This window comes from Hemitrygon akajei, chromosome 10 (genome assembly GCF_048418815.1).
Source record: "Hemitrygon akajei chromosome 10, sHemAka1.3, whole genome shotgun sequence".
NCBI classification, from domain to species: domain Eukaryota; kingdom Metazoa; phylum Chordata; class Chondrichthyes; order Myliobatiformes; family Dasyatidae; genus Hemitrygon; species Hemitrygon akajei.
This window is the reverse complement of record NC_133133.1, coordinates 117,789,639-117,816,212: the sequence shown is the minus strand read 5'-3', so window position 1 is coordinate 117,816,212 and position 26,574 is coordinate 117,789,639. Positions and strand designations below refer to the sequence as shown.

The 26,574-nt window shown below is 41.8% G+C and overlaps 1 protein-coding gene across 3 annotated transcripts in view; it reads right to left on the bottom strand.

The window, feature by feature from the left end:
• The window catches only part of LOC140734609 (putative tetratricopeptide repeat protein 41), an 84,339-nt gene that overhangs the window by 35,586 nt on the left and 22,179 nt on the right, over positions 1-26,574 (bottom strand). For all 3 annotated transcript variants that reach the window (XM_073058818.1, XM_073058820.1, XM_073058819.1), the window contains exons 4-7: positions 15,246-15,450; positions 14,044-14,258; positions 3,625-3,788; positions 1,522-1,990 (exon numbers count right to left, since the gene is read on the bottom strand). In XM_073058818.1, the coding sequence (XP_072914919.1) occupies positions 1,522-1,990; positions 3,625-3,788; positions 14,044-14,258; positions 15,246-15,450 (1,053 nt within the window). The remainder of the gene's footprint in view (positions 1-1,521; positions 1,991-3,624; positions 3,789-14,043; positions 14,259-15,245; positions 15,451-26,574) is intronic.

Genomic DNA, 26,574 nt, shown 5'->3' with positions numbered 1-26,574 from the left:
ACCTCCTGAACTCCCTCCGTTAGAGAATTCCAGAGATTCATAACTCTGTCTCTGTTACAGAATTCCAGTGATTCACAACTTCGTTACTCAGAGAATTCCAGATTCTCAATTCTATTAGAGAATTCTAGTGATTCACAACTCTCTCCATTAGAGAATTATAGAGATTCACAACTCTATTAGAGAATTTTAGATTCACATCTCTCTCTCTCGCTCTCTCTCTCGCTCTCTCTCCCGCTCTCCCTCCCTCCCTCCCTCCCCCTCTCTCTCTCTCAGGCAATTCCTGTGATTCACAATTCTCCCTATTAAAGAATTCCAGAGATTTCTCAGAGAATTCTAGAGACTTACAACTCTCTGAGGAGCATAAAGCTTTTGTCTGATCTGTCAAGCTTACAAAAGAGTCCTATGTAAAGTTTCATAGAATAACAAGTCCTGATGTTCTTTCAATAGTGCCACGAAACAATATGGTTCTGAAGACAAGGGATCAATTTTAGCAATTTAAAAACTCATTCCCAGTTTAAACTTGGATGTGTTGGCAGTTTCCTGGTTGGTTCAACGTACAGGTTATCAGTTATCTTTCTGATAGCCACTGCCATTTTCCACGAGGTGTAGTGGATCCTAGAGTTCCATGTAGAAGAGCTACTTTATATCATGAGTAGCTTGCTACTTTCTCTTTTTAGCTTGATGGTACTTCTGTTTTTGTCTGGTGGTAGTCCTGGCTCGGACTTCTCCACTTCCCATAGAATCAGATTGACTGGCTGGAGATGCTCATAGGGAAAACTTTGGGCTGACATTCTTGGGGAAAAAATCCACCCTATTTCATGTCTGTTCAATAATCTGACCAATAGCTACCAAAAGCAAGTGGAAAATCCTTACCACTGTTCCTGCTCAGATCTGAACCTGACTTTCAGGGTAACCCATAAAACAAAATAGATTTACCAGGATGCTGACTGGATTAGAGAGCATATCCTGTGAGGGAAGGTTGAGCGGGCTAGGGTTTTTCTCTTTGGAACAAGTGAGGATGAGAGATGACTTGATAGAGGTGTACAAGAGGCACAGATAGAGTGGACAGCCAGTGGACAATAAGAGAGGCCATAATTTTAAGGTGATTGGAGGAAAGTATAGTGGGAGTGTCAGAGGTAGGGTTTTTTTTACACAGAGAGCAGTAAGTGCATGGAACACACTGCTGGGGGTGGTGGTAGAGACAGGTACCTTAGGAACATTTAAGAAACACTTGGGTACATGAATAAAAAAAACCCTGAGAGCTATGTGGGAGGAAAGCATTAGATTGAATAGGTTAAAAGGTCAACATGAGCATTGTGAGCTGAAAGGCCTGTACTGTGCTGTACTGTTTCGTGTTCTATGTTCTAGATCAAAGGCATATATTTAGTGTAAAATAACATATCACAGCTTCATAACACTAACTCTGGGCATTATGGCATTAGTTTTCCAAATGGTATTTATTTGTTTTGCAGAGTTTTATTATTGTACAGAATACATAAAATACAAAATACAGAATCTAACCTGAGCTGGACGAATTAGGTAAATTGGAAGGAGAGGTGTTTTTTCCACTGCATGTTGTTACAGTATTAGAAGTCCAACCATAGTCTTCAATCCATCGCCTTAGCACAGCTGTCCACAGCTCCTGGATAGTCTGACATTCAAGATATTCATCTAGGCATTCAGTCTCATTTCTAAATGGTCCACATACTCGGAGTTCATTAGCCAAAATAACCAATACTAGTGGAAAGGAACACAGTTTTCTACTCATAATGTTTTGGATTTGACTCTCACTTACTTCTTTGTGGGGCCTAGCAAGATGTTTCTGCAAGATACAGACTTTTGCTTTATAGTCAGGAGTACTGGAAATATGCACCACCTTTACATCTGGATGTTTTTTCAGTGAGACATAGGAAACGTTGGAAGAGACTGTTGTCACAATAAGTCTACACTCAGCTGGGAGAAGTTGTGGAATCCATGAAAATTCCTTTACCTGTAGAGACAACAGCCACATAAAATACTGAAACTAGTGTTGTTATGTTTATTTTTACACATGTGTAAGTTATGTATAATTTATATGAATTTATGTGAACTTATGTTTGTTCTCATCTTGCAATGTATATGTTGCTGCTGCAAGATGCTAGTTTTCATGGTATTTATGACCTGTTTGTGCATGGTATAACAACAATAAACTTGATCTTGATTAACAACAACCTTTTACAAAATATGTAACACAATGCTGTTTTTCTAACTTTTCACAAATCTTTTAAAAATATATATTTTTTATAAATCAGCAAAACACAAAACATTGAGGCAGGGAGCTATGCCAGTTTTGAGCAAAGATTCAATATTCAAATATATCAGCATTCAAAGCAATGTGTGTATGAAAACCAGTAATCTTATTCACACGTAGTCTGCACTGTAGGCCTAACCTCTGCAATCTTCCATTACAATGGGGCAGAAAGAGGAACTGACTCTTGGGGTAGTATATGGTGACATATATGTACTTTGATAATAAATTTACTTCAAAATTTGATTAGTAATGGAAGAGACTGACAAAATCAGGAGATTATGTTGATTAAGCAGGAAAAAGGATGGGTTTTGTTGGCATTTCAGGTCCACAAAATTTTGTGATGGGGAGACAAAGTTGGGGAGAGGTTATCAATCTGAGTTGCTGACTCTGTTTCTCTCTCTGTGGATGTTTCCTGTCCTATTGAATGCTTCCTGCATTTGCTGGTTTCATTTCAGTCTTGGAGTAGCTGTAGTTTTATGCTTTTTAGTTTCAAGTCTGTTCTTGTATAAGGCTGTCAACCTGTAGAGTAATTTTATTTTCCTCTCAGCAAGTTAAGACATAGAAGCAGAATTTGGCCCACTTACTTTCCCTCTCTATCCTATTATCTTTCCTTCTCCCCATAATCTACCTGACCTCCTGGGCTTTTCCACCATTTTCTTTATTAGACCGTAAGATACAGGAGCAGAATTAGACTATTCAGCCCATCGAGTCTACTCTGCCACTGATCAGGAAATTATCAACTTCAGCCTTAAATATACGCACAGACGTGGCTCCACCACAGTCTGTGGCAAAGCATTCCACAGATTTACTACTCCCTGGCTAAAATTCCTCCTTACCTCTGTTCTAAAGAGAACAGGTTTCAGGTTTCCTGCAGCTGCTGTGTTCTGCACCTCAGAGTTCCAGCACTGTCTTTCTTTCTTTCTCCACTTTATCTCCCTCTACTTACACCTCCTCAAGGGTATTAACTCCCATAATCAAGCCTTCACATGGCATCTACCTCATCCAGATTCTCTTACTCTTCACCCTAGCACAGATTTTCACCTTGTTGTTCCCAGCCACCACTTCCCTACTGTCCCCCTTCTCTGCAACTTAAAACATGCCTTTTAAATTTTTTCCTTATCAGCGGAAATTGTAGCTCTGTTTTTCTCTCTCCACAGATGCTGTTCCACCTGCTGAGCATTTCCATTCTAATTTCATTTTTCTATTTTGGCTGTAAAATACCAAACTCATGCATTCTTAGAGAACTTTGAAATATTATGAATTGTTGGATTTAGTTTTCACATTTATAAACACCTCTTTATTTTGGATTTTATTATTAATGATTTTCATTATACCTGCTGTGCTGTCAGCCCACGGGTCCCACTTAGTCTGTCAACCCCATCTATCACCAGCACACATGGCTTCAAACCAATTGATGCCACAAAGGCTTCACGGATCATTTGGAACATCCACGTATCCGTAGGATTCTCACTGAAAGCACTGGGGTGATCTTCAGCTCCTGAAATCCAATTATAAAAATGTTTCATATTCATTATCTCTGCATAAAAGAAACTTACCCCTGTGCTGTAGGCTTTCTATGTTTCTATGTTTATATTATGCATCACCTCATGTTAACATATAAATGAGCTGACATCAGATATTGTTCATAATCAGAAAAAAATGCACTCCCTGTCTTTCTAATCCTCACCTGATTTTAACTCAAAGAACTAGTATTGTGAGACTGAAGCAGACTTTGAGTTGCTCTCTTTTTCCACTTAGTTAATTTAATATCCATATATACATATTTTTTGTCATTTATAGGTTTTTTATGTATTGCATTGTACTGTTGCTACAAAACAAACACATTTAAAACATATGTCAGTGATATTAAACCTAATTCTGACAGTGACCTCTGTAAGAGGCCTAGTATATTTTAATATTGACTCCAATCTATAGCCAATTGGAAAACTATCGCTACTGGAGGGCAAGGGTCAAAGTTGAAATGTTAACTGGGGTGACAGGCTATTGTCAGAGACGCACAAGTTAAGTGTTACGAATGTGACGCAACTCTGAGGGGCCAAAGGGTACAAAGTCACCCCCTCCTTTTTGAGAATCGCAAGATCGCTATTAATTCGGGTCTGGGACCCAGGAAATGAGAGAGACACACACGGAATACACAAGGTTTGGAATGTGTCCTGGCCTCAGCGGAACGGAGCCACTGATAATGGCCATTGTCTCTTGGAGACGGAATTGTGTATTGAGTACTGTACTATTCATTGAAGCCCCTCAGGGGACAACCAGAGTGGTCTGGTTGAGGGATTGCATCATCCCAACCTGATTGAGATCTGAGACCCCGTGAGTAAGGATAAAAGAGGGTCTGGGGAACAACCCCTTTAGACGCACCAGGAGAAACGCTGGAAATCCAGTGACAGCATTTATAGCAAAAGCCGGTGGGGGCTCATGTGTGTCCTCCCTTGCCAGGGTGGCGGACTCACCACGGAAGAACGGTTTAGCTAAAGGAGAGGCCACAAGTGAACGGCCACACCAAAGGGACTCCTGACGGATCGAAATCATAAAAGGAAAGCCGGCAAGTTTTTCTCCAAATCTCTCTCTCTCTCCAACCATTGCAACACAGCGGTCCCCAAAGGCTGCAGCCTGCATGAACTGAACAAACTTTATATTTACATCGGACAATTCATTATCCCCTAGACAACGATAGAGCTTATTTTTTATTGATTATTATTATACCCGCACTTTTAGATTTAGTATTGACGACGTATATTATCTGTATATTTGCATTGATATTATTTACTAATAAATACTGTTAAAAATAGTATCAGACTTCAACGGATGTCTCCATCTTTGCTGGTAAGTGACCCAGTTACGGGGTTCGTAACAACATGGGGCCTCATCTCAAGATTTGATACCAAATTGGAGGGCCAGTGAATCGGGCTTTTAAGTCCAAACATGGGTCTGGTTGCGCGGGTAACCAGACGGGAAACCAGCAAAGATGGACATAGACGAATTTATAGAAAACCCGACTCTGGAGGTGCTAGAGGTGGCCACAAAGTCGGACTTGATAAATATTGCGAAAGGACTAAACCTCGCAGAAGTGAGGCTGTCAATGAAAAAGCGGGAGGTGCGGAGGGCCATAACTCAGTATTATATTGTGAAGAATGTGTTTTCGGCTGAGGTATTGGAAAATATCCCTGAAAAGGCACCAGCTAGTGGAACGGCTCAGTTAGAGTTGGAGAAATTGATGCTGGACGCGGAACAGAGGGAGAGGGAGCATGAGCTCCAGCTAAAGGAGTTAGAGGTGAAAAGGGAGAAGGAAAGAGCTGAAAAGGAGCAGGAAAGAGCTGAGAAGCAGAGGGAGCATGAAATTAAGTTAAAACAGCTGGAAGCAGCTGAAAAAGAGGAAAGGGCCGAAAAAGAAAAGGAGAGAGCCGAAAAGGAGAGGGAGAATGAGGAGAAGGAGAAACAAAGGCAACATGAGTTGGACCTGGAGAAGTTAAGGAAAGAGCGAAGAGCTCAAGGGTCAGACCAAGAGGAGAGATTTAACATTAGCAGGGAGTTTAGGTTAGTACCTCCTTCGAGGAGACGGATGTTGATAGTTATTTCTTGCATTTTGAAAAGGTGGCAGTGAGTCAGAAGTGGCCCAAAGATCAGTGGGTGGCGTTGTTACAAAGTGTGTTAAAAGGGAAAGCACAACAGGCATATGCGGCGTTGTCCATGGAGGAGGAGGAGGAGGAGAATTATGAGAAAGTAAAGGAGGCCATTCTTCAGACCTATGAATTGGTACCTGAGGCCTATAGATAAAAGTTCAGAAATTTAAAGAAAGGGTGGAATCAGACGTATGCAGAGTTTGCCTATGAGAAGGGTGTGCTCTTGGATCGCTGGTGTGCAGCAGAAATGGTGGAAGAGGATTTTTGGCATCTCAGGGAGTTAATTCTGATTGAGGAATTTAAAGGTTGTGTTTCGGATGATATCCGGATGTATTTGAACGAGAAGCCGAATAAGTCCATATCCGAATTTGCTAGGTTCACAGATGAATATGCCCTAACCCACAAGACAAAGTTTTCCTCGAATAAAAGTTACCAGAAAGACTGTGGGAATGGTAGAGAAAGCCCACCGGCTGAGGCAGAGATCCAGCCGGGAGCTAGTGGTAAAAATAAGGAGGAGGAAAGGCAAGACAGCAGGAGAGGTCCTGGCTTGACCTGTTTTAATTGTGGAAAGGTGGGTCATATTGCATCTAAATGCCTTGCTCCGAGGAAGGAGACAGGAAAAGGGAGAGCAGCAGTCCCTATAGGATGTATTGTGGTGATCAGTAAATCGACGAGAAAGCCCCAGGTAGACAGAATACGAGAGGGGCCTGAGAAATTTATTTCAGAAGGAACCGTGTCTGTGAAAGAGGGAGACACACCAGTTCCAGTGCAGATCTGGAGAGACACTGGAGCTGAGCTGTCATTGATTCGCAGTACGGTACTAGATTTTGGTCCCAAGACTGGAGAGGTGGCTTTGAGAGGCATAGGAAAAGGGACAGAAGCTGTGCCTTTGCATAGGATCATTATAAATTGTGAGCTGGTATCTGGACCAGTTGAAATAGGGGTGCGATGACGTAGACATCCTTCTGGGTAACGATTTAGCTGGTGGTGACATTTGGTCGGCCATGGAGCTGATGAGCCAGCCTGTAAGTGTTGAGATTCCAAGATCTATCCCGCCTGCGTGACCACTCACAGCATGTCGAGAAAGGCAGCTGAGAAAGAGGCCAGTATCGATTTGGCCGAGACGTTTTTACCGACCCTGTACCAAGAGGGGTTAGAGGGTGGTAAAACGGAGAATAGGAAAGTGAAAGAGAGTAAGGGAGAGGAGGTAGACCTGCCCTTAGCCAAGAGGAAATTTATAGAGGCACGGAGTAAAAATGAGAAACAGATAAGGCTGTTAGAAGGTCCTTGGACATGGATGATCTGTCTGGTTTGACAGAACTGTTTGAAGAAGTTGAAAATTCTAAAGGTGTTCCCGATAATGAAATGAGGGCAGTCCTAGATGAAAAGGATGCCATTACCTTGAAGAAGTCTGCTGGGTTAGCAGATGAGGTTGTTTCAGCCCGCAGGGTTGTGTTTACTCCGGAAGGGAGTTGCCCAGAGAGTAACTGGGAGGATCAGGGGAACTTAGAATTTGAAAAGGGTACGGGTATTGAAAGCCTGAAAGAGGCAGATGTCCCGTTTGAGTGTGTTCAAGATGTGGATGCACGTGGTACTGAACCTAGTAATGGAACTCAGAAAAAGTCTGAGGTATTTGATTCAGTTGAAAAGGAATGCAGTCCTTGTGGGTCAGATGGACTTGGTTCAGTGAAGAAAGGGTTAACCGTGGTACTAGTGGGAAGTGAGAATTCCCAGTTGTTCGTGTTCGAAGGTGTGTTAAAAGTTAGTGAGGAGATAAAAGGTGGTGAGGTGAATACTATTATTGAAGGGAAAGGGAAGAGTGTAGTTCCTAAATTGAATGAAGAAAATTTAAAGTCTGGATTGGTGTCAGAAGCAGTAACCAGGCTGCAGGGACAATGGCTTGGTAACACGGTGCCTGCGAATCAATTACAGGTTGATTTGGAATGTAAAGGTGCCCCACACGCTATTGTTATTCAAGAGTGTGCTGTGAAGAGGCAGAATTTGAAATGCTGTTTGGACAAAAAGGGATCACTTGCAGATTTTAAACTGAAAACTAATAGCATGAAGGTAGGACCTACGACTTGCTTAAAAATAAAGAATTGTGTGGAGATTCAGCCAATGGGCTACGTTTGGGAAACAATGTTGATAAAATAACTCCTATGAAGGGAGCATGCAAAAGCCTATTCCACACTGGTATACAAGCTAACCACGTGGGAGTTAACTGGAAAAGGGGCGAGGGTTGGCGGGATGTCACTTTAAATAACAGGATCCGGTTTTAAGGGATTTCGACAAAGCATGTAACTAATAAAGACAACCCCCATGGAAGATTGACTGTTAAGTTTGAAAGTAAAATAAAGATTAGTATTTGCATGAACTTTTGTAATATACACGTAAGCTAAGATCACAACTCTTTAGTTTTTGTTTGCTGAAGAAAAGGAATAAAAATAGGTGGTTATTAAATTGGAGTCTGATGCTACAAGAATTTATTAAGGTACAAGATATTAAGATATTAAAGGAAGTGACAATGTAATTGCTAACTGTTTAGATGCTGAATTGAATGTATAACTGTATTACTCTGTAGTGGAAAAAAACCTCTTTGGTATTGTGTTAGTTTCTGAAATCCTGTAAGACTCTGCATTAATTAATTTTTACCTGTGGTAAAAATCTTAGAAGGAAGGGGGTGTTACGAATGTGACGCAACTCTGAGGGGCCAAAGGGTACAAAGCTGCCCCCTCCTTTTTGAGAATCGCAAGATCGCTATTAATTCGGGTCTGGGACCCAGGAAATGAGAGAGACACACACGGAATACACAAGGTTTGGAATGTGTCCTGGCCTCAGCGGAACAGAGTCACTGATAATGACCATTGTCTCTTGGAGACGGAATTGTGTATTGAGTACTGTACTATTCATTGAAGCCCCTCAGGGGACAACCAGAGTGGTCTGGTTGAGGGATTGCATCACCCCAACCTGATTGACATCTGAGACCCCGTGAATAAGGATAAAAGAGGGTCTGGGGAACAACCCCTTTAGACGCACCAGGAGAAACGCTGGAAATCCAGTGCCAGCATTTATAGCAAAAGCCGGTGGGGGCTCGTGTGCGTCCTCCCTTGCCAGGGTGGCGAGCTCATCACGGAAGAACGGTTTAGCTAAAGGAGAGGCCACAAGTGAACGGCCACACCAACGAGACTCCTGACGGATCAAAATCATAAAAGGAAAGCTGGCAAGTTTTTCTCCAAATCTCTCTCTCTCTCCAACCATTGCAACCCAGCAGTCCCCAAAGGCTGCAGCCTGCATGAACTGAACAAACTTTATATTTACATCGGACAATTCATTATCCCCTAGACAACGATAGAGCTTATTTTTTATTGATTATTATTATAACCGCACTTTTAGATTTAGTATTGACGACATATATTATCTGTATATTTGCATTGATATTATTTTTGTGTATTTTTACTAATAAATACTGTTAAAAATAGTATCATCAGACTTCAAAGGACGTCTCCATCTTTGCTGGTAAGTGACCCAGTTACGGGGTTCGTAACATAAGCAAAATGTATCTAAGGATTAGCTAAGGATTGTTGGTTCTCAACATGCACTCCTGCATTTCGAGAGTGAAGTCAATACACCACATCAGTTCTGAAACAAGAGTTGGATTCCCTTAATAACAAATGAAAATTTCAGACCTGTGTCCTATGCATATCAAAATGTTGAACAGTATATTACTACCTTGACTTTGTGTTCATTGCAGATCTGAAATAAGACGTGACTAAAATTTACCAATGTAGGTTTCCACTGTCAACTAAAGGAAATGCAATGTCTACAGGATAAGATTGCTATAATTACCACTTCTGGTAATGTAGAAATCACTTCCTTTTTGAGTACATTTGCAATATCATTGTTAAGTGAATAACCCATGCAATTCTTTGTTCACAGTGATCATTAATAAATGTTATCATCTATTTTGGGGATCTTGTAAATACTTTCCCTATTTACAAGTACACTCAGTGGCTAATTTATTAGGTTCACAAGTGCACCTGCTCATTACTGCAAGTATCAACCAATGGCGGCATGCTCGGTTGCAGTGGCTTCTACAAGACAAACCAAAGATGCTATTTTTATAAATATATTTTTTATGATTACAAGACCCCACTAGACATTAAGAACTTAAAGTTCTGCAGGTCTACCCCATCAGCAAGTTATACATTTGCGGACAAACTGAAGGATCTGGACTTGATACAGATTGTGCTGCTGCCTGTGTCAGGGAGGCATTGGAGGAGTTGATGCATGAAAGCAGTGTGCAGTCTAACAGCATGTCTTAATCACTTTTCTTGTGATTGCAAGACCCTGTTGGACAAGGTTAATGTGGAATGCTGCAAGTCCAAATCATTGACTTATTGACGGACAGCAGGGGCAGATGGCACTGGAGCTGCATGGCCTCAGTCATAGGGAGGACTAGGCCTCAAACCGTGGTGTCGTCTGTTTACAGCCACCCAGGAGAGAGACGTCTTGGTCAGTACACTCAACTGGAGTGCAAAGGACAGTGTGGCACAGCATCCAAGCTGCCTTCCCCCCCCCCAGTTCTCACTCGGCAGAAGACAAGCCATAAGAACATAAGAAATAGGAGCAGAAGTAGGCCATCTGGCCTGTCAAGCCTGCTCTGCCATCAGTAAGATCATGGCTGATCTGACCATGGATCCATCTTCATCTACCTAACTTTTCCCCATCACCTTTAATTCCCCTACTATGTAAAAATCTATCCAACCTTGTCTTAAATATATTTACTGAGGTAGCCTTCACTGCTTCATTTCCACAGATTCACCACTCTCTGGGGAAAGCAGTTCTTCATCATCTCCACCCTAAATCTACTCCCCTGAATCTTGAGGCTATGTCCCCTAGTTCGAGTCTCATCTACCAGTGGAAACAACTTACCAGCCTCTATCTTATTTATCCCTTTCGTAATGTTATGCTTCTATAAGATCTCCTTTTATTCTTCTGAATTCCAGTGAGAAGAGTCCCAGACAACTCAATCTCTCCTCATAGTCTAACCCCCTCATCTCTGGAATTAACCTGGTGAACGTCCTTTGCACCGCCTCCAAAGCCAGTATATCCTTCCTGATGCACCATCAATAACTCTCGGAGACTGGAAGTGAACGATAGGCTTTTATTAACAGCAAAAGGAAGCACGACATCTCAAAGACTGAGGGAGGAGCAGTGCCCCAATCGCCTTTATACAGGGGTCTGTGGGAGGAGCCACAGGAGCAGTCAGCAGAGGGGTGTGTCCAGACAGGTATACGTAGTTTACCACATTCACCCCACCTTTGTTTTAAAAGAGAGTCCCGCGGGGCGAAGTTTCTTACAGGTCAAGTCTATCAGGCAGTCAAGTCTGTCGCTGCGATCTACGTAGCACTGGTGGTGATTGCACCAGTGCCGGTGTTGTGCTGGCTCTGGCCTGACTTGAGGTGCCAGCCCGTTAGGCATCAGTAACCCCTCATGCGTGTGCGTGACGCCCGGTATGGGAGTGTCGTGAGGAGTCTGTGTAGGGCTTGGTGTGCACGGTGTCTCATGGGTATATACATCGGTGGGTACAGGGATCACAGTCACCGTGGAGTGTTCAGGGTAGGGGTCTGGTGCTCCTGCGGGCACCATGTCGCGGATGGAGACCGTGTCCTCCCGCCCATCAGGTAAGACCACGTAGGCATACTGTGGGTTCACATGAAGTAGGTGAACCCTCTCGACCATCGGGGAGTATTTATTGCTCCTCGCATGTTTCCAGAGCAGTACTGGCCCTGGGGACGTCAGCCAAGCCGGTAGGGTGGTCCCAGTGGCAGACTTCCTAGGGAAAGAAAAGAGTCGCTCATGAGGGGTGGCATTGGTGGACGTGCATAACAGGGAGCGGATGGAGTGGAGTGCCTCGGGGAGGACCTCCTGCCAGCGAGAGACCGGCAATCCCTTTGACCTAAGGGCTAAGAGTGTGGCCTTCCACACCGTGGCATTCTCCCTCTCCACTTGTCCATTCCCCCGGGGATTATAGCTCGTGGTCCTACTAGTAGCAATACCCCTAGCCAGCAGGTATTGGCGCAGCTCGTCACTCATAAACGAGGACCCTCTGTCACTGTGGACATAGCAGGGACATCTGAACAAAGAGAAGAGCTGGCGCAGGGCTTTTATGACGGACGTGGCAGTGGTATCGGGGCAGGGGATGGCAAAGGGGAACCGCGAGTACTCATCAATTATGTTAAGAAAGTACACATTGCGGTCGGTGGAGGGAAGGGGGCCATTAAAGTCGACACTCAGTCGCTCAAAGGGGCAGGTGGCCTTGATAAGTTGTGCCTTTTCAGGATGGTAGAAGTGCGGTTTGTACTCAGCGCAGACTTGGCAGTCCCTGGTCATCGTCCTGATTTCCTCAAGGGAGTAAGGCAGGTTCCGGGCTTTCATGAAATGAAAAAGCCAGGTGACCCCCGGGTGGCAAAGATCTGCATGGAGGGCGTATAGCCGGTCAAGCTGCGCGCTGGCATATGTTCCCCAGGATAGGGCATCAGGGGGCTCATTGAGCCTTCCAGGCCAGTACAGGATGTCATAGTTGTAGGTGGAGAGTTCGATTCTCCACCTCAAAATTTTATCATTTTTGATTTTGCCCTGCTGTTGGTTGCTAAACATGAACGCAACTGAGCGCTGGTGGTAAGCAAGCTACCCAGCCAGTATATAAGATAGATAGATAGATAGATAGATACTTTATTCATCCCCATGGGGAAATTCAACTTTTTTCCAATACACTTGTTGTAGCAAAACTAATTACATACAATACTTAACTCAGTAAAAAATATGATATGCATCTAAATCACTATCTCAAAAAGCATTAATAATAGCTTTTAAAAAGTTCTTAAGTCCTGGCGGTAGAATTGTAAAGCCTAATGGCATTGGGGAGTATTGACCTCTTCATCCTGTCTGAGGAGCATTGCATCGATAGTAACCTGTCGCTGAAACTGCTTCTCTGTCTCTGGATGGTGCTATGTAGGTGTAGATGTTCCTCCAACACCTTATATACTGGCTGTGTAGCCTCCAACCTGATGGCATGAACATTGACTTTCTAACTTCCGTTAATGCCCCTCCTCCCCTTCTTACCCCATACCTAATATATTTAGTTGTTTGTTTTTTTTTTCTTTCTCTCTCTGCCCATCACCCTGCCTGTTCTCCATCTCCCTCTGGTGCGCCCCCCTCCCCCTTCCTTTCTCCTGAGGCCTCCCGTCCATGATCCTTTCCTTTCTCCAGCTCTGTATCACTTTCGCCAATCACCTTTCCAGCTCTTAGCTTCATCCTACCCCCTCTGGTCTTCTCCTATCATTTCGCATTTCCCCCTCCCCCCACTACTTTCAAATCTCTTAGTATCTCTCCTTTCAGTTAGTCCTGACGAAGGGTCTCGGCCCAAAACGTCAACAGTGCCTCTCCCTATAGATGCTGCCTGGCCTGCTGTGTTTCACCAGCATTTTGAGTGTGTTGTTTGAATTTCCAGCATCTGCAGATTTCCTTGTGTTTGAAGATCGAGATCAAGTTGCTTTTATTGTTATTTTAACTGTAACTGCTGGTACAGTACACAGTAAAAACAAAACAATGTTCCTCCAGGACCATGGTGCTACATGAAACAACACAAAACTACACTAGACTACGTTAAACAACACAAAACTACATTGGACTTCAGACCTACACGAAACTACATAAAGTGCACAAAACAGTGCAAGACAGTACAATAATTAATTAACAAGACAATAGGCATAGTAGAGGACAAATTACAATATAATAATAAATGATGTAAATGTAAACAATGTAAACAGCCTTCATCAACTTTGCCTCCAACTTCCACCCTGCTCTCAAATTTACCTGGTCCATTTCTGGCATTTCCCTCCCCTTCCTCAATCTATCTGTCTCTATATCTACTATAAACCCACTGACTCTCACAGCAACCTGGACTATATCATTTTGTGTGTGTTGCTTAGGAGCAGTAGAAGATAGATAGGGAGAACGAACTAATATTGAATAACTCAACTTTGCAAATGCTAGCAAAGAATAAATCTGAACAATATTTGCTGATTTTAAAAAAGATATAATTACCACAATACTCAAAACGTAGTTTTAAGATACAGCGCCTCATGAAGGACATGATGTCATAACTGGCTGAACTGCAGCCGACATAGTGAGATAGTACCAGGATACTGGGATTTTTCATCCGAAAGTATTTCAGCCAGTTGCAGATTATAGCTGTCTTGCCACAGCCTGTCTCTCCACAGAGTAATAGGAGAGATTTACAATCCACTGTAACATTTGCCCTGCAAGTCAAACAGAAGAAACATGAAAACATGACCAATGAATGTTTTGATAACCATCTCACATTACACTATAAGTGTTAACTCTGGCAAATTTATTAATTCAGGGAAAATGGTATAACCTTCCCTCAATGTAATATTTTAACACAATGGTAATTAAACAAATTATAGTTAATTTGTTTCTAATAAATTAAATTGTTGTAATTGGTTTTCTTAGTCCTTTCTCATGTAAAAGTCATCATTTTTAATATTTTGATCAAATCAAAGATAAATTAGAAATTAGAATTAGAATTATAAAAAGTAATTCTCTTTCCCTATAATATGTGAATTCCTAAATCTAGAATTGACCTTGACATGTTGAGAGATGAAGGATTAACATTTAAATTAAGGGAATTTTTGCACCCCCACCATAACATCTTTAAATTTTGTCTTTTGTCATCACTTCACGGTTGCAGCAATGGACTGCAAGAAATCATTTTCTGTTTAAACACAAGAGATCCTGCAGATGCTGGAAATCCAGGAAACACACACAAATACTGGAGGAACTCAACAGGTCAGGCAGTATCTATGTAGAGGGATAAACAGTCAACATTTTGGGCCAAGAACCTTCATCAAGACTCAAGACCTGCTGAGTTCTTCCAGCATTTTATATGTGTTCATCTTGTATTTAAAAATACTAAGCTTAACAACACCTAGACTTGTAGTATTGTACATTGTTCAAATTTTAGTTATCTCTAATTTACCCTACAGATCAAATCACTGTGACAGTATTAGCATGAGGTGTTCATTATGACAGTCTAGAGTTATGTTTTGTAAAATCCAACTGATTACAAGAGGGGAGAAAACAAACAGGGAGAATATGATGCTTTTAAATATACAACAGAACAGAAAAACAAGAACTTTTCAGTAACTTAATGTGATGTGGACTTGCAATGTTGCTTAGAAATCTAAGGACAAACTTCAAGCCCTTGTCTTTTTTATTTACTACACCTTGGCTCTGTGGAACTTGAGTTACAGCAATATTTGTAGTGAGTTAACTTGCTGTTGTCTTCAATTTCATCATCTTTTGGGGGAATAAATGCAAATGCATCCAGAATTCCAAAAATCCTCTGTGTTTCTGCATTTTCCACAAATACCTTGCAATACCTTTGTGCAAATGCTTCATGATAAGAAAGTTCAAGGTAACTTTCATGATCTGAAAGAGAGAACATTTTTGGTTAGGTCAGTGCTATCCAGCTCATTAACAGTAGTCCACAGTCCTTTCTGTTAAAGTTATGACATGCAGTAAAATACTTTTAACATTATCAATGACTCAGAAATTCTTTCACACATAAAAATATGCTCAAATGACATGGGGAGTTCATGCCAGTTTATCCTATACATGTCATGCAAAGATTCAAATATGTAACGAACACTAACAATATTCTGCCCACTTGAACTAGCTAGTAATGAATTTCATAATTCACATCTATCATTTGAAACTAAGCTGTGCTGATTCAGGTTATGAATCTATTTTGCAAAGGGATGCTAACCACCAACTTAAACCACTGTTCAAAGTCAAAGAAAACATATTATCAAAGTGCATATATGTTACTATGTACTATCTTGACATACATTTTCTTGCGGGTATATACAGGAAAATAAAAAAATACAATACAGTTTACGAAAAGCCATACATAAACAGAGATCGACAAACAACCAATGCGCACTAAATAAATTGTGCAAATAAAAAAAATACAGAGAACATGAATTGTAGAGTCCTTGAAAGTGTGTCAATAGGTTGTACAATCAGTTCAGAGTTGAGGTGAGTAAGGTTATCAATACTGGTTCAGGAGCTTGATGGCTGTAGGTTAATAACTTCCTGAACCTGGTGGTGTGGGACCTAACGACCTCCTGTATCTCCTGCTCAATATTACATGTTGAGTATCCTTTATCCAAAATGCTTAGGCCAGAAGTGTTTTCGATTTCAGATCTTTTCAGATTTTAGAATATATAATGACATAGCTTGGGATCGCCATAATTTTCGACTCCGAATTTATGTGCTACCAGTTAGCAGTCTTTGTCTTACACTCGTTCACGACACATATGTACTTAACAGTAAAAATTATTACATACCATTAATATAATGAAAATGTAATGTGTGCAGGGTAACAAACACAGCACAGCAGCAGCAGGAGAATACCTTGATCAACTGTTGAACAACAGCAAACAACGGCAGGCTTTCAGTCTCTAACTACGAAGCCGTGTTTTGATTAAAAGGTTACATTACAGTGTATCTGTATTTTACATTTTTTAGGTTTTATGTAAGGTATATAAACAATCTGCATAGTAGATTTTCATCAGCAACAATATTGGTAAACTCATCAATGAATTTCTCTGGAACACACACTTGTCGTAAAGAAAGGTTTCAGCCCGAAACATCAGCTGTTCACTTTTTTACATAGATGCAGCCTGACCTGCTAAGTTCCTCCAGCATTTTATGTGTGTTGCTTTGGATTTCCAGTATCTGCATATTTTCTCATATTAATTAATTTTTGATCAGCAGGTGCTTTAAAAATTTAATGCTGTGTCTTTTCTTAAATTTCTGCAACCAGTCTGCTGAATATTCACAATTACCTTCAATTTTCAGTTCATCGTGATAGATCTTTGCTTATTTCTTGATCAGCATACTGTTAAGCGGCGTAAGTTCACTCTGACACTAATGAATCCACTCTTTCAATACACCTTCGAGATCTTCATTTTTCACTTTAAACAGTGGTTTTCTATTTTTCATTAACTTCTGTTCATTACATATGTGAGGTCACTTCTTAGAACTGTCCGTGCTGCGCAGAGACCTGTGCGTTGCTTGGGAACCTTCTCAGCACCTTGTGGAATTTTCCATTTGTGACTTCAAGTCAGCAATCAAAAAATTTCAGATTTTGGAGGTTTTCGGGTTTTGGATTTTTGGATAATGATGCTCAAACTGTAGTAGCAAAGAGATAGAGTAGCATGGCCCGGATGGGGAGGGTCTTGATGATGAATGCTGCTTTCTTGTGGCAGTGCTCCTTGTAAATGTGAGAGCTTTACTTGTGATGACTGGGCTGTATCCACACTTTCTATGGCCTTTTCTGTTGGAAATTATTGTATAGTCGGGGAGCACTGCAGAAATAGATAGTAGAATATGCTCAGGAAATGGAACCATTTCTCATTGAAGGTGACTGCAACATCCCAGATGAATAGCAGACATCCAGAAAGAGAGGTCACAAGATCAAAAATGAAGACCTAATGAGAGGTTACAGCCAAGGAGGAAAATTGCAGGATCTGGTCTCAATTTCATAGATGTTTAGTGATCTCATAAGTGTAATCATGCTTAGTGTAAGCAACAAAGCAAATCTACCATCAAATACATTGATACACTGATCCATGCACTCCATACTCACTCAACTAACAGTCCTTAACAATAACGTGGCCAACATGCACTCATGTTTTTTCCTGATACTGCAATTCCCTCAGTCAACCCTTGCATCTTAAAAGCATTTCTTGCTACCCATCCATGTCAGGCACTTTATACAGTTTATAACTCATTAACACTCTCTTATATCCAACCTGTGCCTGCAGGAGCTGATTGGAAAAGAACACAACAAAATTGAGGAGAGAGTGTCAGCAAGCACAAGCTCAGCCGTTATAGAGTTGGTGGCTAGCAAAAGGAGCAATGGATATCATTTGAAAACCATAGTATGCTCAGATATATTTGTATCTGTCATATATCATCGCCACTTATCCCACACACTCTCCTATCCTAAAAAGAAGTAAAATAAGCCCCTGTTATGTACTGTCTCCATTGAACATGACTAAACCATTATGCCTTTCTCATCTGACCACACATGGGCCAAGAAGTGGCAAGGTGCAGCATGGTAGTGTAACAGCGCATCACTTTATAACACCAGCTCAATTCCCACCATTGCTTGTAAGGAGTTTGTACATTCTCCCCATAACTATGTGGGTTTCCTCTGGGTGTTTCCATTTCATCTCACATTCCAAAAACATATGGTTAGGGTTCGTGAATTGTGGCAGCTGAAACATGCAGGATATCCAGTATTGCTGATTCGATTTAACAGAAATGACACATTCACTGTATGTTTCATTGTATATGTGACAAATAAAGCTAATCTTTAAAGGAGCTTACAGAAAAGATTAATTTGGCATAGACTAGATGGGCCAAAGGGCCTGTTTTTGTACTGTAGTGTTCTATGACTCTAAGAATAAGAAGACACAGTGGCACCTCAATCTAAAGTTATATTCACCAGCTTAGATCCCCAAATATAGCAGACCAAATTTAGAGTTGAGATTTTTAACTAGGTTGGTGGAAATGGTTAGCACACAAGTCAGCACCCCAGAGGTCTAGGTCACAGGCTAGCACCAGCAATTTCACTGAAGGAGTACTTTATGGAAGTAAATTGATGAAGACTGTAAAGCACACGCATTATGGTGCTTACAGCATTGTCTGGTTTCTGTAAGATCGTGTGGGTGATGCTGATTTCAACTGCAAACTTACTCATGGCTTTGCATGGAGCCTGGAGACACACATTACAGAAGTGGTCAGCTCCACATGAAACTCATGCACAACACACAGGACAGAAGCCACACAATGGATGCTGCAGTAAGGACTCTTAACATTGTTTTTTTAAAGATATACAGATTAGCTTTATTCATCACATTGCATGCAGTAAAATGTGTACTGAGGGCAGCCCACAAGTGTCACTGTGCTTCTGACACCAACATAGCATGCCCACAACTCACCAACCCTAACATGTATGCCTTTGGAATGTGGAAGGAATCCAGAGCAGCTGAAGGTCATTGGGAGAATGTACAAACTCCTTACAGTGACAGGAATTGAACCCCTATCACTGGCAGTGGAAAGTTGTACACTAGCCACTACGCTACCATGCCACCCCATTCAGACATCCATGCTGGGTTTGTTTATATGCAAACTCAGATTTAGTGGTATCATTTTTCAGCACTTGGATAGTTCAGCCTCTCTAGAGGAGACATACACTGCCTGTGTACAGCACAAATCTGTTGTCCTCTCAACCTTGTCTATCCACCACTCATACTTCAGATTGCTGCCCATAAACCAGTTAACCCAGTTTGCAGAAGCTCATGCCAAGATGGTCCAGGCTGAAGAGAGGCCATTGAGGCCAAAAGCTCTTGACCTTGATCTATGACAAGTGCCCAACAATCCATTAGTGTGTTACAATCATTGGGGAAACTGTCTTGGAGTAATGGGGTATCAAAATGCACTAAAAAGGGGTATCAAGTAAAACATACAACAATGATTATCGTACAATTGCATGGTTTTGATTTTCATGAGAGGCATAAAAATGTGCATAATTCTGGCCTACATGAATTCCACAGAAGGTGACAATAAATAAGTATCAGATCAGAGGGCGGTGTGAATGTGGACCGAGCTGCCAGCAGAAGTGATAAATGCGGGTTTGATTTGAACATTTAACAGAAGTATATGGGTAGGACGGATATGGGATTTATGGAGAGGTGAAGGTTAATGGGACTAGGAAGAATAATAATTCAGCATTGACTAGATGGGCCAAAGGGACTATTTCTATGCTATAGTACTCTATGACTCTTAATGGAAGATATTTCACCATTGTGTCTGATGGAGCATCCATGGAGGGAAATGGAGAATTAACCTCGACCAAGATCTGGACCATGTCAGCTGTCCATTTCCCACCATAGATGCTGCCTGACCCACTGAGCTCATACGGCGCCATTGTCAGTTACTCCAGATTTCCGACATCTGCAGTTTCTCTTGTGTCTCCAACTTATTTGACATTGTATTCTTCTGTTTGGTTTACATTTGTGGATGAGACCATCACTACAATCTCAGGACTGATTCCTCATCCCTATTTGACTTTGTGGATGGAGAGGACCCACCTCCTGAAAGACTCATCAAAAATGTCATCTTTACTGTCCCTGTCTTATTCCTGCTCACCTCCTCCTGTTGCTACTGCCAGGGCAGTGCTTACCCTATGATAAGATTGTGAATAAGTCAGCAGACAACAATGGAGAAACAGATCATTTGTAGACAGTCTGGTCAGGTGCATCAAGTACCATCTCTATATTGGAACTTTTGATCTTGTGGATGCAACTATAATTCCATTTTCCAGCACATCCAGGATCCAGAACCAGAGCAAGAAGCCTTTAATATAGCAAACATCTTGAAATTGAATTTTGTGCTATAATCTTTTCCATGATGCTTGACAGAGCCATGGAAGGTTCCCAGTTGTACAGCATTAACCAGCTTATTAAAGCAGCTCGGTAGCAAAGTGGTAGCACAATCGTTTTACAGTGTGAGCGATTATCAATTTGGTCAGATTTCTTAAGGGATTTGTATGGTCTCCCCATGTTTGCATCAATTTCTCCAGGTGGTCCAGTTTCCTCTCACATTCCAAGGATGCATGACTCAAGGTTAGCACGTTGTAGGCATGCTATGTTTGCACTGGAAGCATGGCGACTCTTGCAGGTTGCCCCAGCACAATCGTTGGATTGTGTGGGTTATTGACGTAACACGACGCATTTCACTGTACGTTTCAATGTACATGTGACAAATAAAGCTAATATTTAATCTTTAGAATGGCTCTTTAGAATAGATGAAGGATCCCTGTTTGCAAAACAGAGCCCAAAGTATACCACAAATTCACAAGAGAAGTTCGTAGATTAAAAAACATAACCATTCTCACAATGGTGATATTTGCTCACAGAGGAGTGAACATCTATGACTCTATGTATGTATGTCAGCTGCAAACTCTTACATGGCAGTAGGAAATGCCAATTCATGGAATGATTCAGATGATAAGAAATTGGAGGCTATGTTGATCTTCACCTCGACTGATTGATGGATTGGACACTGATTGCATGGTTGTAGAACGTGACAGATCTCTCCAGCGTAGCTTTTTAAAATTCTGATCTCCAAATGCATTGATGGTTATATAGTTGAAGGAAGGTGCTTTGTTTTGTGGCTTCTTAAAGGAGACAAATCTCAAGGTTGCATGTAGTACACATACTTCGATAACAAATGTACTTTAACTTTCCTCAAAAGACTTTTTGGAAGGTAGGCTACTTAGATCCTCCTCCTTCACTTCCTCTATAAAAATGGGCTTCAACCCCTTTGGGACTTCTGATAATGCATCTATTATATTGTTAACAATCTGAACCATAATCTCAAGAATGCTCAGGACACTCCTACACTTTTCGCATACCAATGTTCTGCATGACTGACTCCAATAACCTCTTCTCTCATTGTTTAGCCATCAAAACATCAAATAGTACAGTACTGTGTAGAAGTTTGAGGCACATATATATAGCTAGGGTGTCTAAGACTTTTGCACAGTACTGTATTTGTTAACATGGGGTGGAGAGCGAGTTTTCGTATCTGACGGGAGCAAAGGATGTTGGAAATGTCAAGGGTGAAGGGGTATGGGACAGGTGGCAGAGAAGGAGTGCCAGCAGTGGGTGAGGGGGGTACATGTGCAGACACACCCAGCCCTGAGATACCAGGCAAGGTCATTTGATTACAAACACTTGGTTTATTGACCATTACAGAATGTCTCTCTGGTACTTCCCACTCCCTCCCCTCTCCCTCCTTTTTCCTAATCATGATTCCCCTCTCCCTGCTCCCTTCCCACTCTCAGTCCACAAAAGAGACCCATATCAGAATCAGGTTTATCATCACTCATATATGTCATGAAATTTGCTTGTTTGTTTTGCGGCAGCAGTATAGCGCAATACATAAAATTACTACAGTACTGTGCTAAGGTCTTAAACACCCTAGCTATATATATATGACCAAGGCTTTTGACAGTATTGTAATCATTCTTGATATTTGGAATTAATTCCCTATTTACAGCTCACACTGTGTTAATTGCATATATGTAAATCACTTTCACAGGAGAGGACATAAACATATGATGCATAACAACTAAATTACTCCTGCATACTTTAAGACTTTGCGCAAAATGTTCACATAGCAGCCCATTTTACACAAAATGTGGTCAAACTATTGATTATCTACCTATCGAAACTACATCACTGTTCATCTTTCACACTATTTATTTATTTATTGTAACTTGGAGTAATGTCTATGTCTTGCACTGTATTGTTGCTGCAAAACAACACATTTTACAACATACATCAGTGGTAATAAACATAATATTGATTTTATAATTCATAGTTCAGCCTCATAATTCTTTAGAAGTAATGTTAGGGTTATGGTTACGGTCAATATTTTTTTACATCTTCTTTGGGCTCCATGTTACACAGATAACCAAAATCTCCCTAAAAGGTTCAGAGTAGCCAGTTGACCAAATTATTTGATTATGTTCATGTTGATTTTGTAATGCAATGTTTTGCAGCTATATACTGATCTGATTCAACACACTGCAATTCTGTTCCTGTTACTTTTGTAGTCAGTGTTTACTTCCCTTCATAGAAGCTGCCTGACCTGCTGAGTTTCTCCAGCATTTTGTGTGTTTTGCCAGAAATAATTACTCTCCGTTCACCCCTACAGTTCCCTTAACGATTTGAAATTTTGATTTGAAAATTTCAATCAAATCATCCTTCAACTTTCCAAATTCCTGTAATGTAACCATAGTTTCTGCAATCTCTGTAATTAAACTCTTTGCGTACGGTACATCTATGTGCACTCTCTTCCCAGTCTTTCTAATACATGGCGTCTAGAACTGTTCCGAGTTCTCCAAATGTAGTTTAATTTGGATTTTGAATAGATGTAGCTAACATCATTATAATGAGACAAAGTTTATTTTCGGAGGTTTTAGTCTGCTGGGAATAATATTTATGACAGCATTCTCACAAATATAAAAATTAACAAGCCATACAAAATACAGGCCTTCTAGCCCACCACTTCCATACCAACCTTTTTGCCCATCTACACTAATCCCACTTGCCCACATTAGATCTACATAGAAAATAGGTGCAGGAGTAAGCCATTCGGCCCTTCGAGCCTGCACTGCCATTCAGTATGATCATGGCTGATCATCCAACTCAGAACCCTGTACCTGCCTTCTCTCCATACCCCCTGATCCCTTTAGCCACAAGGGCCATATCTAACTCCCTCTTAAATATAGCCAATGAACTGGCCTCAACTGTTTCCTGTGGCAGAGAATTCCACAGATTCACCACTCTGTGTGAAGAAGTTTCTCCTCATCTCGGTCCTAAAAGGCTTCCCCTTTATCCTTAAACTGTGACCCCTCATTCTGGACTTCCCCAACATCGGGAACAATTTTCCTACATCTAGCCTGTCCAATCCCTTTAGAATTTTATACGTTTCAATAAGATCCCCCCTCAATCTTCTAAATTCCAGCGAGTATAAGCCCAGTCAATCCAGTCTTTCTTCATATGAAAGTCCTGCCATCCCAGGAATCAATCTGGTGAACCTTCTTTGTACTCCTTCTATGGCAAGAATGTCTTTCCTCAGATTAGGGGACCAAAACTGCACACAATACTCCAGGTGTGGTCTCACCAAGGCCTTGTACAACTGCAGTAGAACCTCCCTGCTCCTGTACTCGAATCCTCTTGCTATGAATGCCAATGTACCATTCGCCTTTTTCACCGCCTGCTGTACCTGCATGCCCACTTTCAATGACTGGTGTACAATGACACCCAGGTCTCGTTGCACCTCCCCTTTTCCTAATCGGCCACCATTCAGATAATAATCTGTTTTCTTGTTCGTGCCACCAAAGTGGATAACCTCACACTTATCCACATTAAATTGCATCTGCCATGAATTTGCCCACTCACCTAACCTATCCAAGTCACCCGGCATCCTCTTAGCATCCTCCTCATAGCTAACACTGCCGCCCAGCTTCGTGTCATCCGCAAACTTGGAGATGCTGCATTTAATTCCCTCATCGAAATCATTAATATATATTGTAAACAACTGGGGTCCCAGCACTGAGCCTTGCGGTACCCCACTAGTCACTGCCTGCCATTCTGAAAAGGTCCCGTTTAGTCCCACTCTTTGCTTCCTGTCTGCCAACCAATTCTCTATCCACATCAATACCATACCCCCAATACCATGTGCTTTAAGTTTGCACACTAATCTCCTGTGTGGGACCTTGTCAAAAGCCTTTTGAAAATCCAAATATACCACATCCACTGGTTCTCCCCTATCCACTCTACTAGTTACATCCTTAAAAAATTCTATAAGATTTGTCAGAAGTGATTTTCCTTTCACAAATTTATGCTGACTTTGTTCGATGATTTCACCGCTTTCCAAATGTGCTGTTATCACATAACTGACTCTAGCATTTTCCCCACCACCAATGTCAGGCTAACCGGGCTATAATTCCCCGGTTTCTCTCTCCTTCCTTTTTTAAAAAGTGGGGTTACATTAGCCACCCTCCAATCCTCAGGAACTAATCCAGAATCTAAGGAGTTTTGAAAAATTATCACTAATGCATCCACTATTTCTTGGGCTACTTCCTTAAGCACTCTGGGATGCATCAGTTTTCACCAACGTTTTTAAGCCCAAGATCCCCTACCTCGGCCTTAGTGAAAGGCAAGATCAGCCCCAGATCGATTAGTTACATGCATGTGCACTGGGGCAGAAAAGACTGGAAGTAAAACCCCGCAACCTGGAAGTAGAAATAATATATGAGCACCAGGGGTACCCACCCTTTTTTTGCACCACGGACCAGTTTAACATTGACAATATTCTTGCGGAACGGCCGACGGCGGGGGGGGGGAGGGGGGGAATGTTAAACATGACCAGAATACAGTGATACTCGAAGGGGGTTCCTTATGTCCAGTCTATTCCGCAATTTAGTTTTCGCAGCTCTCGGCCCTTAGCTTCTGTCCCGCTTGCTCACGTTTTCTCCGCTGAAAAAAATCGACGCGGCTGTCTTTGAGAGCAGGGTGCTTGGATTCAAGGTCCTGAAGCAGTTTTGAGGGCTTCATTGCCTCATTAGACAGCCTCCTGGTCCAAACTGCAGCTTCTCACTTCCCCGCCGCCAGACACCTTGGCCAGGTGCGGCTGGTCGTGGGTGGGGTGAGAGGACAAGGTCAGGGCCGGAGGTCCCCGTTCTGGGGCCACGGCGGTCGCAGTCCGGTGAGAGCAACCAACCGGGCGATGAGTGCGACAGGACGCATGCCCCCCTCCCCCCGTAGGATCTATCGGCCGAAAAATAGTTTGTTTCAGTAGATCGCAGCAAAGTAGCTGCTCTGCTACTTACGAAACCCTGAGCCCGAATTAGATTGTCTGCGAATATTTTAACACCGGGTTCCCCACGAACATTCGGGGTGCTATAAGGTGTGTCCTTCTGTCGACGCTCCAGGCCAGTAGTGACGGCACTTCCCGCCGGCCGCACAAGACGGCCAGTGATCCCAGCCACGAGGGTGTCACTGCGTTTAGGCGACTGATGACCTTGCATGTATTCAAGTTCAACAGTCGACGTGACGGGGAATGAGGAAAGGTACAGCTGACTCATATTGTTTCCTCGCGGCCCAGTGGTTGGGGACCACTGAATTACACTGTGCAGTGCGGGGGAGCTACACGCATGCGCACTGGGCAGAAAGAACAGAACTAAACCCCATAACCCGGAAGCAATCTCTCAACAGTATTTGTGTATTTATTTTTCATTTTTTTTCAGGATCTACTGGGAAAGTCTCAAAGATCGACCAGTCGATCATAATCGACGGGTTGGTGACCACTAATCTACATCCTTTGTTGCCTACTTAAGTGCCTGTCCAAATGTCTCTGAAGCATAGTGATTGTATCTGGTTCCACCAACTCCACATTCCCCTCAACTTCCTTTGATCCATAGGAAACAAGCCCAGCCTTTCCAAGCTTTCCCCAAAAACTAAAGTCCTCCAATATAGACAACATCTTGCCAAATCTCCTCCACACTCTCAATGCAATCACATCTTTCCTATAGTGTGGCAACCAGAACAATATTCCAAGGACAGTCTAACTAGTGTTTGGCAAAATTGCAACATAACATCTCAAATTTTATATATTCTATCTCCTGACTTATGAAGGTAAGCAAAAAGTATAAACCACATCTCAATCACTTAAGTAATTAATAACACTAATTTACGAAAAACTGCAATGGAAGAATTTTCTGAAGAAGGGGGCCACCATGAAGTCAGAATGTAAATTTCATTCTATTTTCCATTAAAACACTACCTTACTATACATTAGTGGAGATGTGTTATGAGACACATTTTATGACAAACATAACATCAATTACTGGGATATAAATGCATTTTATTACAGCTTGCTTCCTTCTTTCACTTACATAATTAT